Source organism: Betta splendens, chromosome 8, assembly GCF_900634795.4.
Source record: "Betta splendens chromosome 8, fBetSpl5.4, whole genome shotgun sequence".
Classification (NCBI taxonomy): domain Eukaryota; kingdom Metazoa; phylum Chordata; class Actinopteri; order Anabantiformes; family Osphronemidae; genus Betta; species Betta splendens.
This window is the reverse complement of record NC_040888.2, coordinates 14165703-14181465: the sequence shown is the minus strand read 5'-3', so window position 1 is coordinate 14181465 and position 15763 is coordinate 14165703. Positions and strand designations below refer to the sequence as shown.

The window sequence follows — 15763 nt, the reverse complement described above, 5'->3', positions numbered from 1 at the left end:
TAATCCTAATATTTCTTTGGCAGAATTATGTTCTAAGACATATTTTAATACAGAAATAGGGATTTGTTAAAGGCTTCAATCCCCCCCCCCCCCCCCCCCCCCCCCCCCACACACACACACACACACACACACACACACACACACACACAGAGGCAAGCATAGTGTTACATACAGTATCTTTGATAGTCAATTTATATATCCTCAAGACTAAGTTAACATTAGAAACAACGTAATTTGTCAATCGACATTCTGTTCTAAAGAATTGTCAACAAGGTTGGTCCTTTTAACGAGTCAGACAGATTATTTTAAAATTGAGTCTGAAACATACAGTGTTGGGCTGAGTGTGGTGTAGAACGAAGGAAGGCTACAACTGAGTTCCAAAATTTGCCCATTTTAATTAATCTTTAAAAACTTTGAATCTTCTGAAGTTTTTGAATGTGCGTGTTTCACCTTAACCCCTTCAGCCTGTGCATGGAGGATGTGAGCGGCGCTCCCGGCACTCTGACCGCTGCCTGATGACCTCACACTCGTCACGCTGCCAGAACTCCCCACGCTGCTGCGGTCTCCACCTGCAATACACACACACACACACGCGCAAACAAACGCACAAAACAACATGCATTCATTCTAGCATGTAACTACCATAACAGTATATACTGTAGATTTTCTACATGCAAGAACACATGGATGTTTTTCACACACACAGACAAGCATTGAGTGGTTTAGCTGAAACCCAAAGCAATGTGGGAACCGGTGGGACTCTCCATTGAAATGCACTGGACAGCGTGTGGTTGCATAGACAGGACAGACTGACGAGTGAGCACCATACACTTGACAAAGTGGTGTAGACACAGACACAGCTTTCATGATTACGCGCGTCCTGCACGCACACACACGTCCGCTCGCTCTTTCAGTCCGTTCCTTCCTTCCTAGGTTTTCTTGTTCTCTTTTACACAAAAATGTCTCCATACATTCAGTTGGAAAGACAAACACAGACTGTAGACCGATGCTGATGGCTGCCGTCCTATACAGTACGTTACATTACTGCGTTCAACTAAGCTCTAAATGGAGGGATAAGCAGGATATGGAAGTCTACCAAGAACAGGTCAAAGAGTATCTGAAAGCCTCCAGAAGCATCATTTTAGAGCTCAAAGTCATGGATAAATGGATTCTGCTCTTGGGGACATATGAAGTAACAAAACCTTGCTGCAGTGTTTGCTGAATGGATGTCAGATACTGTTCGAGCTTTGGGCAGAGTTTAAGTCGGGGGTTGAAGGCTCAGCGCAGCACAGCTTCGTTACCTGCCGCTGGCTTGCGCAGTACCCAGATCTCTTCGTTGGAGCCTCCATGGGGCCCGCTGGATGGGGTGGGAGAGCTGTGAGGACTTGCCTCTGAGCCGCGACAACCTTCAACACAGAACACCACTGTTAGCTGCTAACTGACCCTAAACTGCTCCAGGAAGCATTGCTAACCTAATCGGAAATGACTGTATCAACAAGGAGCAAAGGCCACAGTGCACAAGCCTGATGTGCCTGATGTGATAAGCTAATAATTAGGTTAAAAGCATCTGGAGTGTAAAGTATATTCAACTAGTGGAGCACCCTCAGATTCAACTGACTGACACTGAGTTGTGTGTTTCTAGCCATCGGATGCATTGTAGTCAACTGTTTACTCTCTGTATCCTTGTGCTGAAAACATAATACTGTATAAATAGAATAGAATGAAACGGAATGTACTGTATTGTAGCCTTACAGTAAAAGACTGTAAATCTTTTGCCTTAGACAAAAAGGCTAAGAGCAGTTGCATCAACAATTTAAAGAAACTAATTAACCATAAATGTCATGATCAACAACTTTCTGTCTGACCAACTTTCATAGATGTCTGTTAACAATCAAATGTACATATGGAAAAAAAGTAACACGTGACTAAAGCAGTGGTTGTTTGGCATTAATCTGCCACGGGAATCCATCTAATTTTTGTTGTGTGTCCTCGGCTCCATACTTCAAGAAAGCGAAGTGTGAACCAAACTAACCGGCAGAAGAAGGGGCAAGAGAGCAAAGCTTGGGTTGGAAGAATATACTGTATCTGAATATACTGTTTCAAGCTCACTTACACACTGGACTTTCATTCTCCCAAACACACAGACACAGAAAAAAATGCAAATAAATATATAGATATAGAAATGTGAACATTAATATACCCATAGTACATAAATAAATCTGTAACATGAATATTTGTGTATATACACAAATATGCCAGAATGTACATAAACATACATATATAATGCATCCGTGGGTGTGTGATTATATATGTAAGCCTTGTCAGAATGGAGCTGTAGTGCATTTGGAGAGCGTCATAAACCATTATAACACGTTTATAAATGGTTTATATGTGGAACCAACAGTGCTCCAGAAAAACACACACATCAAAAAGTTCATGTGATATCACAGCTCCTTCTTGTGGCCATTTTGCATCCCTCCAAGTTGCTTGAGACAAAAGACGCAGAGCACTTTGTGTTGAGCCGCCATGGATTCAACCAGCTATTGTTTGTGAGGCATTATAAGCATGTATGCAACGAGAGGTGTGTGTGAAGAAATTGTTGTATTGACCAGGATTTCATTCAGAGAGCAGAATGTCAAGTTCACAGACCGAGAAAACCTTACCTGTAAAACGCTCCTGATGACATTAACTAGCACTTCCTACCAGTGTATTAAGGTGTCCTACATTAAAAAAAATCTGTATTTCACATCATTTCACCATTCTAATCTGATATCATTGGGTTCTTGAATGACAGAAGAAAAACGTAAATAGTGTTGAGAAGGAATTAACGTTTAACGGTTTGAAATAGTTCTCCCCTAGCCACAAATGCATTCAGAGACACACACACACACACACACACACACACACACACACACACACACACACACACACACACACACACACACACACACACATTGTGAATATATTTTAAGTGCAAAGTGTGTCAAAGTGATGTTAAAATGATCACATGGGACAGAAAACACGGGACAGAACAGAAAACAGGCTTGTGTGGTCAGGAGAAACCTATGTCCGGGAAATCTGGACAGGAGTCTAGCAGGGTCAGTCCTAAGGGGCGGGACAGTGATGATAATAAGGGAAAGAGTTAGAGCGAAGGCGAAAAGGAAAGAAAACAGCAAGGACAGTGGGAAAAAAATAAGACAACATTAAACTGAATCACAACATTTGTCCAATGATCACCTTCTCCAATCTTTAAATTGATACTTCCTTAAACTTCAGTCCTCAGTGAAAAACCATGTCCTACAATTACTGTAAATCAGTATAACGTTACTTGACAGAAATCCAATTAATTATTATTACATAACTACTTTTAAATCAGTTCAGATCAGTGGTTTTTTAGTTAACGTTAGTTTACCTGTAAGTAATTACTTGTTGCTTGTTTGTCTTGGAAACCTGGCGAATAAAAATGATTCTGATTCTGATTCTGTAAAACCCATTCTTGTAGGTTCCCATGCATGTGTAGGTTCAAATGCATTTCAGGACAGAGGAAAAGGCACAAAGTGCTATAAGTCTTAACCTGTAAAACACTCTGACTCTGTCTCTCAGTAATGAGGATGAGCAACAGCACCAACAAAAAACAAAGGTTATACAATATGAGCAACACATAAAATTACACAAATAATGAATCGTAACAGAAAACTTTAATGGATGTCTTCCAACATTTCTAATACCATTTGGAATCGTACATGACCAATCAACAGGCAGATGTTATACATACTGTGTAGGTACTACACCAGAGGAAAGCATCCATTGAAGTTTTAATAATAATAATAATAATAATAATAATAATAATAATAATAATAATAATAATAATAATAATAATAATAATAATAATAATAATAATAATAATAATGAAAAGGGGGCGTGTACCTGGGGCAGTGGGTGTTTCTCCCTGTGGGGTCGTCACAGGCGACCTGTTATAGCCAAAGGAAGTGAAAAGTGGAAGCAGTGGCTGATGGGAATGTGGTGGAGGAGGAGGCGGTGGAGGCAGGATATGGATCTGATGGAACGTGGTGTCGTTGCCGTTGACTACCGCGTTGGCAGGGGCAACCGTTGCCGGGGGAACCAGCGGTATCTTTTGAAACTGCTGAGTGCAAATGACTGTGCTGGCCAAACCTAGATAACACCCACCGTGACCACACACCGAAACACACACACACACAACCAGCCAACAGTGAACCACCGCCACGTGACAAACAGACAACAAAACAGAGAATTACACATAAGAAAAGGGGGGAAAAAGAAAATTAAAACCAAAGGTTGAAGTTACAAAAGTGAGCAAAGAAATCAAAGGACATGGCTCGTGTTAAAGGTGAGAGAACAGAGATAAGGAGGGTCAAACAAATGAAGGTAATAAAATTAATGGGTTGGTGAAAAAGGAAGTGATGGGCGGTATAATTAAGAGATGGTCTTAGAGACTAATAAGCATTAAGTCATAACCAGGAGAGCCAAGAATGTCCTGGTCTCATTTTATGAAACAGAGCACAATATGTTCTCATTCTTATTATGACAATATACAGAACACAGGCCCATCCACAGAGTTGCTGGAGCCAATCCCAGCTGTCACCAGGCAAGAGGCAGGGTACACCCAGGGAAAGACTGGACTATTCATGCCCACACCTGTGGTCAATTTAATCAAGTAAATACTTGCCTAGATACAGTGGACACACAAACTACTAAATACCATCAGTCACGGTCAGTACACCTGATTGGTACCAAACTTGATGCAATGACATTTTGTACATTTTTGTGCAAGGTCAAATCCAAGTCAACTCACTAAGGATTCACTGTGTTTCTGGTATCATGATGACTGAGGGTAAAGAGTTCTAATTAATGAATATATCCTAATTAGTCATGCAGCCTATGTTGGTAGAATAAATGCGGAATCTATGCTAAAAGAAAAAGCTGAGCAGATGAAGTGCAGTGCATGTAGAAGAGACTGACTGGGGGAGGCTAGAAGGAAGAAATAATTAAAAATGAATGAAAAACAGCTGAGTGAATAGAATATCTCACTATAACAGCTGCTGTAGCTTCCAGGTGAGCTGCCCTGGCAGTGATTAGTCAGTGTGCTTGTGGAAGTGCTCCAGCTGTTTTTAGCTGGAGGATGTAGCAATAATAACGTTTCTTTTCAATGGTATATACAGTAGATTTTACGGTGTGTGCTAAAAAGAGAGTGTGATGGTACAAAATGAAGGACTGGGGGGTTGATACTGAAGATAGCACCAAGTGATCACAAAGAATAAAGCAGACAAACAAACAGAGACGGGATTGCAGACTGAGAGGAGCAGGCATGGTGAAACAGAGACAGACAGAAGCAGACCTCCAGACAGACACCAACGGACTGGGCCTTAACACTGTGCAGTTATGTGATGGATATAAATGTACACTGCAGGTCTAAATCCCTTTTGTGTTGATACGCATGTAAAATGGTGGAGGGAGATTAAAGAATGAGCTTATAGGAGCTTACATACTAATGGCACAAGACTTTAGCGCATACTTAATTTTAGGTATGAACATTTAGCAGTAGTACTGTACTGTACTGTAGGCACATTAAATACTTTCTATCCCTGAACAGGCCAATCAAACAGGCAGCATTGTGAACCAGAGCCTTGTTGCTAAGGCTCATGTCCTTGCTCTCATTTCAAACACACTTTGTGTATTTAATCAGACAGTTGCAGCACAATTACTGTAAATATTCTGGTGTAAGTGCAAGTAAAATCTTTCATAAACATTAGGACTGGATCACACCTACGGTGGGAATGCAGGACAGCTGTGAGCTTGGCTGATCTGCCATCTCTCCCAAAGTGTGAGAGGAACGAGATCCATGATTTGATTTGCCATGTTTGTCAATGTTTTAAACGCTTATAGAAATATTCACCTGCCTAGAGATCTTTGACATTTCCTCTTCATCTTCACCCTCTGTTGTGAATTCTTAATGTGTCTCTACTTAAATATTTTATTCCCGTGACTGGCTTGTTGACATTTTACCACAGTCAACTTGGGAAGTCTAGCGCACGCACACACACACACACACACACACACACACACACACACACACACACACACACACACACACACACACACACACACACACACACACACACACACACACACACACACACATGCAGAGACAGAAGGGCACCCACACACCTGTTCGTTTGCTGATAACCTCTACCATGGTCGAAGGGAAGTAGCCGACTCTGTCGTTTCCTGTTCGGTTGTCATGGATACAGCCCTTCCAGCGTCCATCGGGGTGCTGCTCCAAAACCTGCCCAAAAGACAAATATAAGATTCATTTAATGATTAAGTTTGGTTTACAGTATATGTGAGATAGCTGTTATGGATATTTCAAAACTAAATAAAGAACCATCTGTTTTTAAAGTGAATACAGGACACACTAGAATACTAGGAGCTGTCTAAATTTCCCTGAGTCAGTCAGAAAAGCCAAAATGAGAGTCTAAGGTAGGAAGCCTGGGCACTGCTTCTGTGCTTGTTACTGTAAAAACACCACTGAAGAGCACCATCAATGCCAATGAACACAACAACGCCTGTTTCAGTAGAACATGTTCATAGTAAATAGAGTAAATGTTTCACTCTGCATACTGTATTCATGAGCAATAAAAACTCTTAACCTACATCTTTCAATACACCAACAGGTCATCTGGGAAATATAATTATAAATAAATTATCGTTATTAGGCTTATTATGCAAGCATACTGCCACCTATTATAGCATGACCAATGATAAATCTGAATATCATTATTAAGTAAAAATTTGGATAGAAGTACAAAATTACTATTTATTGGTATTGAATTGAATCGTTTAGCCACAATTTTCCCCATAATAAGTGTTCTAGAACTAGATCTTAATTCTGTGCGTGTTACCGTAATAACGTCGCCAGCTTTGATGTTGAGGCTTGTCAGGTCATAGTTATTGCAGTAATCTTTCAGGGCCCGAACCTGAAGGGCTGCTGATGCATCTAAGAGAGATACAGAGAGAGAAATTATCCTTACAGTAAATAAAAACAATTATATAACTTACAAAGCACAATACACAAACAGAATCCATTTCATTATGTGGTAGTACAGTAGCAGTCAACAAAATAGTTTAGTGCAGTACTTTGCAAAAGTATTTCTTTTTTTCTTACAGTATTTGCTTTTTTCGTGAACAGGCACAGGAGAAGACTGGTGAACTGCTAAATGAACACTAACCTGATAGTGAGAGCAACTTTGCTTACTAAAGTTTCTATCCATTTTGTCTGACATATCCCACCTGCATGCCCCCCATCTGGCTTTACCCTCCATCCGCTCAGCCAGCCTACCTCTCAGCAGTTGTTTGATCTCTCTGCTGGCTTGTGTTGCTGTAAATTGGTAGACGATATCCAGCGCAGTCTGGCTGTAAGTGTTCCTCACTGTGGCATTAATACCACTCTGCAGAAGCAAAAGTAAAGAAATGTGAAATAATGTTTTTACACAACTGCACACAAGACACACTTTCAATTCAAGTCTGTCTGCACCAATGATATAATCTACCAATGAAATGAAAATGAAACTAATCTGTGCTTCCTCACTCTCTGAAGCTGTTTTCTGGATTACCAACACCAACAACAACCAGGCTTGAGAGCAATATCACATGTTGTCTAGTATTCAGGGCAAACACTAGTATCCTCGTCCAGTGGCTCTACCCAACAAAGTTAGTGTCATTCCTTTGCCTCACAGTTGACACAGTTTCAAATATAAAGTATCACTTCGAGTGTGTTTTGTTTGTTATACACACTCTATTCTCACCCTCCGCGGGTGGTCTCAACCACTTTCCAAGCTCGGGTCCTCTACCAGAGGCCAGGAAGCTTGAGGGTTCTGCGCAGTATCCTTGCTGTTCCTAGGACTGCACTTTTCTGGACTGAGATTTCGGATGTTTTTCCAGGGATCTGTCGTAGCCACTCCTCCAGTTTGGGGGTCACAGCCCCTAGTGCTCCGATCACCACAGGCACCACTGTGGCCTTCACCTTCCAAGCCTTCTCCAGTTCTTCTCTGAGCCCTTGGTATTTCTCTAGTTTCTCATGTTCCTTTTTCCTTGACTTGCCTTACTCGTTGGAGGTATTTGGCTGTTGCCGCATTCCTTGTTGCCTGTTCAAGGTTGCCGTTTGCCTGTGGTATTCCAAGGTACTTGTAATTGTCCTCAATGTCTGCTATTGTTCCTTCTGGGAGTGAGACCCCTTCTGTGTGGATTACCTTGCCTCTCTTTGTCACCATCCTCCCACATTTCTCGAGTCCGAATGACATCCCGATGTCCGAGCTGTAGATCCTTGTGGTGTGGATCAGCGAGTCGATGTCTCGCTCATTCTTAACGTACAGCTTGATGTCATCCATGTAGAGGAGGTGACTTATGGTGGCCCCGTTCCGGAGTCGGTATCCATAGCCAGTCTTGCTTATTATTTGGCTGAGGGGGTTCAGACCTATGCAGAACAGCAGTGGGGACAGTCTCCTGACATCTCCTTGGTATATGCCACATTTGATGGATACTTGGGCAAGTGGCTTCCCATTGGCTTCAAGGGTGGTTCTCCACAACCTCATCGAGTTTGCAATGAAGGCCCTTAGAGTTCTGTTGATGTTGTACAACTCCAAGCATTCAGTGATCCATGTGTGTGGCATTGAGTCATAGGCTTTCTTGTAGTTGATCCAGGCTGTGCACAGTTTGGTGTGTCGCACTCTGCAGTCTTGGGCGACTGTTCTGTCTACCAGCAGTTGGTGTTTGGCTCCTCTGGTATCCTTACCAATGCCCTTCTGTGCTTCGCTCATGTATTGACTCATGTGCCCACTTATCTTAGCTGCGATGATGCCTGACATGAGCTTCCATGTTGTGGAGAGACAGGTTATTGGCCGGTAGTTGGATGGGACTGTACCCTTTGAGGGATCCTTCATTATCAGGATCGTCCGCCCTTCGGTTAGCCATTCAGGGTGAGTCCCATCCCTTAGCAGCTGGTTCATTTGTGCTGCCAGGCGCTCGTGGATTGCAGTGAGCTTCTTTAGCCAGTAGGCGTGGATCATGTCAGGGCCAGGGCCAGGTGCTGTCCAGTTTTTCATACCTGAGACTCTTTGTTGGATGTCTGCCACTGTGATAGTCACTGGATTCTGTTCAGGGAGGTTGCTGTGATCTTCCCTCAGATCCACCAGCCACTGTGCATTGCTGTTGTGTGATGCCTCCCTCTCCCATATCCCTTTCCAGTACTGTTCAGTTTCCAGCCTTGGTGGGTCTGCTCTGCTGTTATTACCCTCCCATTGAGAGTACACTTTCGCGGGTTGTGTTTTGAACAGCCGGTTTATTCGTCTGGCTTCGTTGTCTCTGGTGTATCTCTTTAGGCGGCTGGCCAAGGCTTGTAGCCTTTGCTTGGCAGTTTCGAGTGCTTCAGGTATGGTCATCTGGCTGTACCTCTTGGGCATCGGTCTTTTCATTGCACCTCTCTGGGCCTCTGTCATTTGGCTCACTTCCCTCCGAGCTGCCTTGATTTTTGCCTCCAACCTTCGTTTCCATGGTGGGTATTGTTTCTCATGGCTCCCATGGTTGCTCTTATAGCCAAGCACCTCTAGGATCACTGATGCTGAAGCGTATATCAGCTCATTGGTTTCTGTGATTGTTGTGGTAGGGATCGCTCTCAGTGCTGCATTCACATCTTCCATGAGACTTTCTGATGGTACTTCACTTAGCCGTTGTAGTTGGTTTCGGGGTTGCCTGTTTAATCTCGCCATGATTTTATCTTTCAGGTCAGTTGCTGTCTCGCTCAGCGTATCTGTGCTCATTGGGGCTTCGTACCCAGTTTCCGGTTGGGGAGATGGTGAAACCTCCCCTCTGACCTGGCGTCCTGGCTCCCCCTTGCCGTAGCATTTGTGTTGTATCTCGTCAATCTCAAGTTGTGATAGCAGTTGCCGTTTGTGGATGTTGGAACACTGAGCTACTAGTTGCTTCGCAGTCAGTCTTGAATGTGGGTTTCTCCGTTCCCATTCACCGCACATTCTTTGCATGTAACCCCTCTGACTAGGGTTACTTGAGTAGTAGCATTCCAACAGAGCCTTGTTCTCGCATCTCAGCCATTTCTTTCTTGTTCCAGCAGCCCACTTCTCGCCAAGGTGCTCTGGTTCCCCAGCACCTGACGCAGACCTTGTTAGACCGGGCGACGTCTGAGCCGGTATCTCATGTGGTTCATTGTCTCTCATGATATGAGGTAGGCGGTAGCTTGAAGGGTCTTGCCCAAGGACCCACACTGGATGCTTATTCGCCCTAACGGGGATATTATATATATATATATATATATATATATATATATATATATATATATATATATATATATATATATATATATATATATATATATATATTTTTTTTTTTTATTTTAGAGATTTTATAGTTCATAGTTCATAAAAAGCCTTGACTAATTTAATGAGGACTATTGAGCCTTTTCTTTTGCTGGAAGACATTTGTTGTTCTAATTTCTGCATTAATATGTCAGTTAATCAAAGTCAATCATTTTAATTATTTTTTGAACTAATGTATCTGACCAGACAATAGTTTCCCACACATTACACAACAGATTTTTAGTCCCTGGTCAGGTTTATGTTAACCATGTTGGACCCATCTGATCTGGTTTGCTTAAATCTAATCTGAACTCAGATTGTGCTGGAAACAACCACCAGGATTCCTTCCATGTGCTTTGGCAGGTTTCAAACCATTCTGTGATGCCATTTGTAGAGCCTGAGCGAACGCTGATTAGCTCGGTCACTGAAACTCCACAGATAATCCTCCTGCCAATTTAGATTAACTCGCATTTTTCAGTAGTGTAGTTTTATTTAGGATGGACACAGCTTTTGTTGTTTCCTGTACAAATATTTTTAATAAAGATACCGTTCACAGGTTTTTGTGAAACAGTCTTAAACTGAAATAGGTATTACAGTACATGTAACACTTTTATCAAATAAACTGACGTAAGCTGAAGTTTCTCTGTCACTAATGTCTATTATTATGTGATGCTACAATTTCAAAGTAACATGAATAAACATCAGACCCAAATTGTCCAGGCTAAAGGTTTGAGGTAAATTTCCACTTACGTCCAGTAGGAGTCTCACTGCGTCGGTCTTGCCACAGAGGGCGGCTTCATGCAGGGCAGTGCCTGCTTTGGTCTGTCTGTTGATGTCAATGCCTGCTTGTATCAACAGTCTGATCCATGCAGGAGCAGAGGGCAGGAGCGAGAGCGGAAAGAAAGGGCAGGATCAGTGATAAAAAGAGTGATAAAAGTTTGGCAGAGCAAGGCCGAAGTGGTACTGTAGCAAGAGAGCAAGACAGGTGTAAGACATTATGCAGGACCAATAGACACTAAACCGGTGTCCTGCTATTTAAAAAAACATAAGGCTGGGATTCTACTCTAAAGACAGGACAACAGTAAATATAAAATCTCCTGATTTATCTTTAATTGACACTGAAAGAAAAGACAAAAGGCAAAAAAACTGTAATTCATCAGGACAAATTCAGTAAAACACAGGCCTAATTTTCCTCTAACTTACTGTAAGATGAATAAGTGTGTGTCAGCGAAGGACTGCTAGCGGAGTCTAAAAAGCATCATTCATGAATGTCACTTCTAGAGAAGCACACTGGGATGGGTTTTATTCCCTCACTGGTATTTCTGTTATTTTTATCTGCTTTTTCTCTCTCGCTGTTGCATTTTTGAGCCCATCTCTCTGTCTTATCGTTCCAGCGTTGAAGTCTCTCTGTATACCAACACATGCATACACGCACGAGCTGGGATTCTAGCGACTTGACATTTGGTGTGACACAATAGGAAGTCATAAATAATTTCAACGTTTCCAGTCATCTCAGCACACACACTGCCAAAATGTACTGTATTTATTAGTAAGTGACTGATGCATCATCTCTCACCTGTTCTATTATCACACTGTTTCCCTGTTGTGTCCTACATCAGTTTTATCAGCAAACCCAGGAGGGCAATTAAACCTACTACTGATTTATCAGTGTGTGTGTGTGTGTGTGTGTGTGTGTGTGTGTGTGTGTGTGTGTGTGTGTGTGTGTGTGTGTGTGTGTGTGTGTGTGTGTGTGTGTGTGTGTGTGTGTGTACCTGATAATGTCTATGTGTCCGTTCTTTGCAGCTAGGTGGAGAGGAGATGTCCCGTTGGGGTCTGTAGTGTCTCCTTTCTTGGGCTCCAGCAGAGCGGCACACATGTTGCTCGACAGCAACAACTGGACCACCTACACATGCACACACACACATAAGCAACATACTGAATATTCTTGTACATGGCTTCTGATATTGTGAGTGAAAGCTTACTTACCCCAACTCTGCCGAACTCACAGGCCAGATCCAGAGGAGTCTTCCCAGCGTTATCTACGATACAGGGGTTGGACTGGTGTTGCAGCAACATCTCAGACTGGAGACAAGAAACACATGGACACACATGGAAAAAGGATGGTTCCCTGCTCAAATATGATCCGTGTATTATACCCTAAAAGCAAGGTACAACATGTTAGGAGTCACCATCTGCAGTCTGTTTCAACTGCATGTGCACTAGAAGCAGCTGTGCTTCACTGTTTAAACTATAGTTTGTTGTCTTTTATGAATCATGGTTATTTAATTAAGAAGGAGTGTTTCTTGCACTGGAGCCTGTAAATGCTCAACGTTGCATTCCTCTGGGGTACTGTACGTACGCTGATGTGGTATGTCTGCTATATATCATTTTTGGACTTTGGCGAGGCTGCAGCAGCACTGCAGTGTTTTCCACTTAGTTCCGTTGTTGAAAAAGCCTCTAAAATAAATTTCGCTCAGCTGTTTGTAGCTGAGTTTTGCCTATCAACACGTCTCATAGAGACGTCACCACAGCACGCCGTGTGCACTACACAAGATTTGGGCAAAAAGATCTTGGAATTAAGTAGTGTTGTTGAAGATGTGATGCTAAATGCAAAAAACAGTTACTGTAGGTTGATATTTCAAGGACGTTGGAAATAAAAAACGCAGGAGTAAGATGAAGGTAAACTGTATTTGTCATGGAGCAATTTTAAAGGTGCTACTTTGTTCTTGTCCAAATCACCATCTTCAGGCTGTACTTACCACGTCGTAGTGGCCATGCTGCGCTGACAGGTGAAGAGGAATCTGTCCCTCATCTGATTGGCCGTTGACAGATGAACCAGACTTCAGCAGCATCTTCATAGGCTCTGCCTTTCCTTGCCAGGCTGCGTAGTGCAGCGGCCGCATACCTGCAGGCACATGCACTTATTGAGATATTAAAAAACATCATTGGTGTGTGTGTGTGTGTGTGTGTGTGTGTGTGTGTGTGTGTGTGTGTGTGTGTGTGTGTTTGTGTGCGTGTGTGCGTGCGTGCGTGCGTGTGTGTGTGTGTGTGCGCAGTTCACCTTTCTGGTCTCTGATGTCAACTGCAGCCTGGGACTCCAGCAGCAGTGAGATGAGTTCCACGTTGCCATTAAGAGAAGCATGATGCAGCGGGGAAAACCTGCAGTCACACACACACAAACACACACGACGCACACACACACACACACGCACACACACACACACACCAATGATGCTTTTTTAAACGTGATTATTTTACAGCTCATTACCTCATACTTTACTTTATTGCTTTTCGAATTACAAAAACCTCAAGCTCGGCTGTTCTTTGGTGATTTAATCATCACAAGCATGTACATACAAAGTTAACCAGACGTTTGTCTAACATAGAGCTACATAACAACATAGCTACATATTTCATTTCAACCAGTAAAATCAACAGCTGTTGCTTTTAGGTTTCCTAAACGACTCTCCGTCCATTATCCAAACCACTTATCCTCGTCGGGGTCACAGGAACTTGAACCCTTGTTGCTTCTTGCTGTGGGACACCGACCTATTGTTTCTGGTTCTGCAGAAAGGTCAGCTGAACGATTATCAAGATACAGTAACAGTTGGATTTTTTAGTGGAGTGTTTTCTGGTTGGCCTGTAACCCACACTGGCGCTTTACTCTACTGCTCAGCAGCATGTAAAGAGCTGATATGATCTGAATTTACTGTAACCGTGGAGACAATGCAATATACCACTGGCACACAGCCAGCGTGAATGTACCAGCTACAGAACCCCTACAGTACGTGTGAGCTAATATTAGAGAAACCAAGGTATATTGCAACAATACTAGAAGATAAAACACAAAATACATAATTCTGTCTTGCTTTGTATGAGTGAGAACTGCAGATGCTCTGCACTCCCACACAGCAGTGACCTGCTGCAGCTGAATCACTACAGATCACACATCACTTACTAAACTTGTTTTGACTGTTGACTTTTTTACACAGTTGAGGCAAAGTGCATATTTCAACAAGGCCTTAAAAAGCAATGTTGACAAAAGACTCCACTGGTACGATGCTACTTATCATAGTGAGAAAGGAATCCACTTACACCACGTATGACGTGAAAGACTGCAACATGATAAACCTGTGCACTGGTTCATACAGTTACAGGTATCTGTGTCTACAGTATGTATAGGAAAGTGAGCAGCTACTCTTAAAGCTCTGTTACATGCATAATGATTGAGGTAAAGAAATGACTTAGGACTTAGGGGAACAAACAGCTAAATTAAATGTCGAGTGAGAACCAGCGACCTTGTGTACAAGGCTAGTTTAACTATCACACTCTGATGTGTTGCCTTAACCCACTTCTGCAGCCTAGTGATGCCTCCTTATCCTTCTACTATCTATCCCCTCCTGAGTTAAACAGGGATACCGTTACACAATGCTGCACCAGGCTAGATTAAACAGCAGTCAGTGTTCGTGTGCATGGCGTGGAGTGTACCAGGGAAGCCCTCGCTTTTCGCCCAGTAGTAAAACTCACCATGCAATATTTATACTTCCCTTCTCGTCTCCTCATCCACATCCTCTTTCTTCTTCTTTGTCCATCCTACTCCAGTCCTCCCTCTCCCTGTACCTGTTAGTTTGTACTGTCCTTCCTATCTTCCTGTCCACTTATGTCCATCCTTTAAATCCATCTCTCCACAGCCTTAGACACAGATGTATCACCCATACACCTTTTTTAAGTCTGAGCACAAGCACTCTTTACGTAGTACTGAATTCTACCTGTGTAATAAAAATGAACAGCTCAACCAAGTTTTATTTTTATCATCAAAATTAAAATCACACAGGGAAATGTCCTTAAACAACACAATGTACAGTCCATTTAAAATAAATGTGTAGAACGTTACATATGTTTGTCTAGCATAACAAAATAATTTTGTTCATGTAAACCTACACAGACACAATTGGGCTTCCTGACTAGTTCAGCTACCAGTCCTGCCTAGGGCATCACAGTCAGATTGTGCTTATTTTGGTAATCTAGTGAACTGTTGCCTTATTAAATTCTCATACCAGTCTTTGAATGTTCTCACAGCATATGTTCTCACCCAATCTATTTCTAACATACATGCATGAGCATTGTTTCTCGTGACAAATATACTGTACGCACCAAAAAATAATCAAAAGTCCATATTTCATGTGATACTGAAGACAGCCATGAGCCAGTCAACATAATGTTCCTGTTTTTTTCTTCTTCTGTGTACCTCCTCATCTCTTTTTCTGATTCCTCTGCAGCTCCCTCTGTTTATCTGTCGCTCATCTCTGTCTCTCTTCCTCTGGAAATCTTTTTTGACTTTCTCTTCTAGCTCCTAT

General features: G+C 42.3%; 1 protein-coding gene across 7 annotated transcripts in view; it reads right to left on the bottom strand.

Annotated features, from left to right (window-relative positions):
- Positions 1–15763, bottom strand: part of caskin1 (CASK interacting protein 1) — a 64975-nt gene that overhangs the window by 11044 nt on the left and 38168 nt on the right. For 4 of the 7 annotated variants that reach the window (XM_029157733.3, XM_029157734.3, XM_029157737.3 and 1 more), the window contains exons 3-13: positions 13468–13565; positions 13166–13311; positions 12393–12488; positions 12179–12309; positions 11157–11265; positions 7379–7487; positions 6942–7036; positions 6208–6325; positions 3928–4173; positions 1302–1406; positions 451–569 (exon numbers count right to left, since the gene is read on the bottom strand). In XM_029157733.3, the coding sequence (XP_029013566.1) occupies positions 451–569; positions 1302–1406; positions 3928–4173; positions 6208–6325; positions 6942–7036; positions 7379–7487; positions 11157–11265; positions 12179–12309; positions 12393–12488; positions 13166–13311; positions 13468–13565 (1372 nt within the window). The remainder of the gene's footprint in view (positions 1–450; positions 570–1301; positions 1407–3927; positions 4174–6207; positions 6326–6941; positions 7037–7378; positions 7488–11156; positions 11266–12178; positions 12310–12392; positions 12489–13165; positions 13312–13467; positions 13566–15763) is intronic. The other 3 variants (XM_029157736.3, XM_029157738.3, XM_029157739.3) reach the window with 3 other exon arrangements.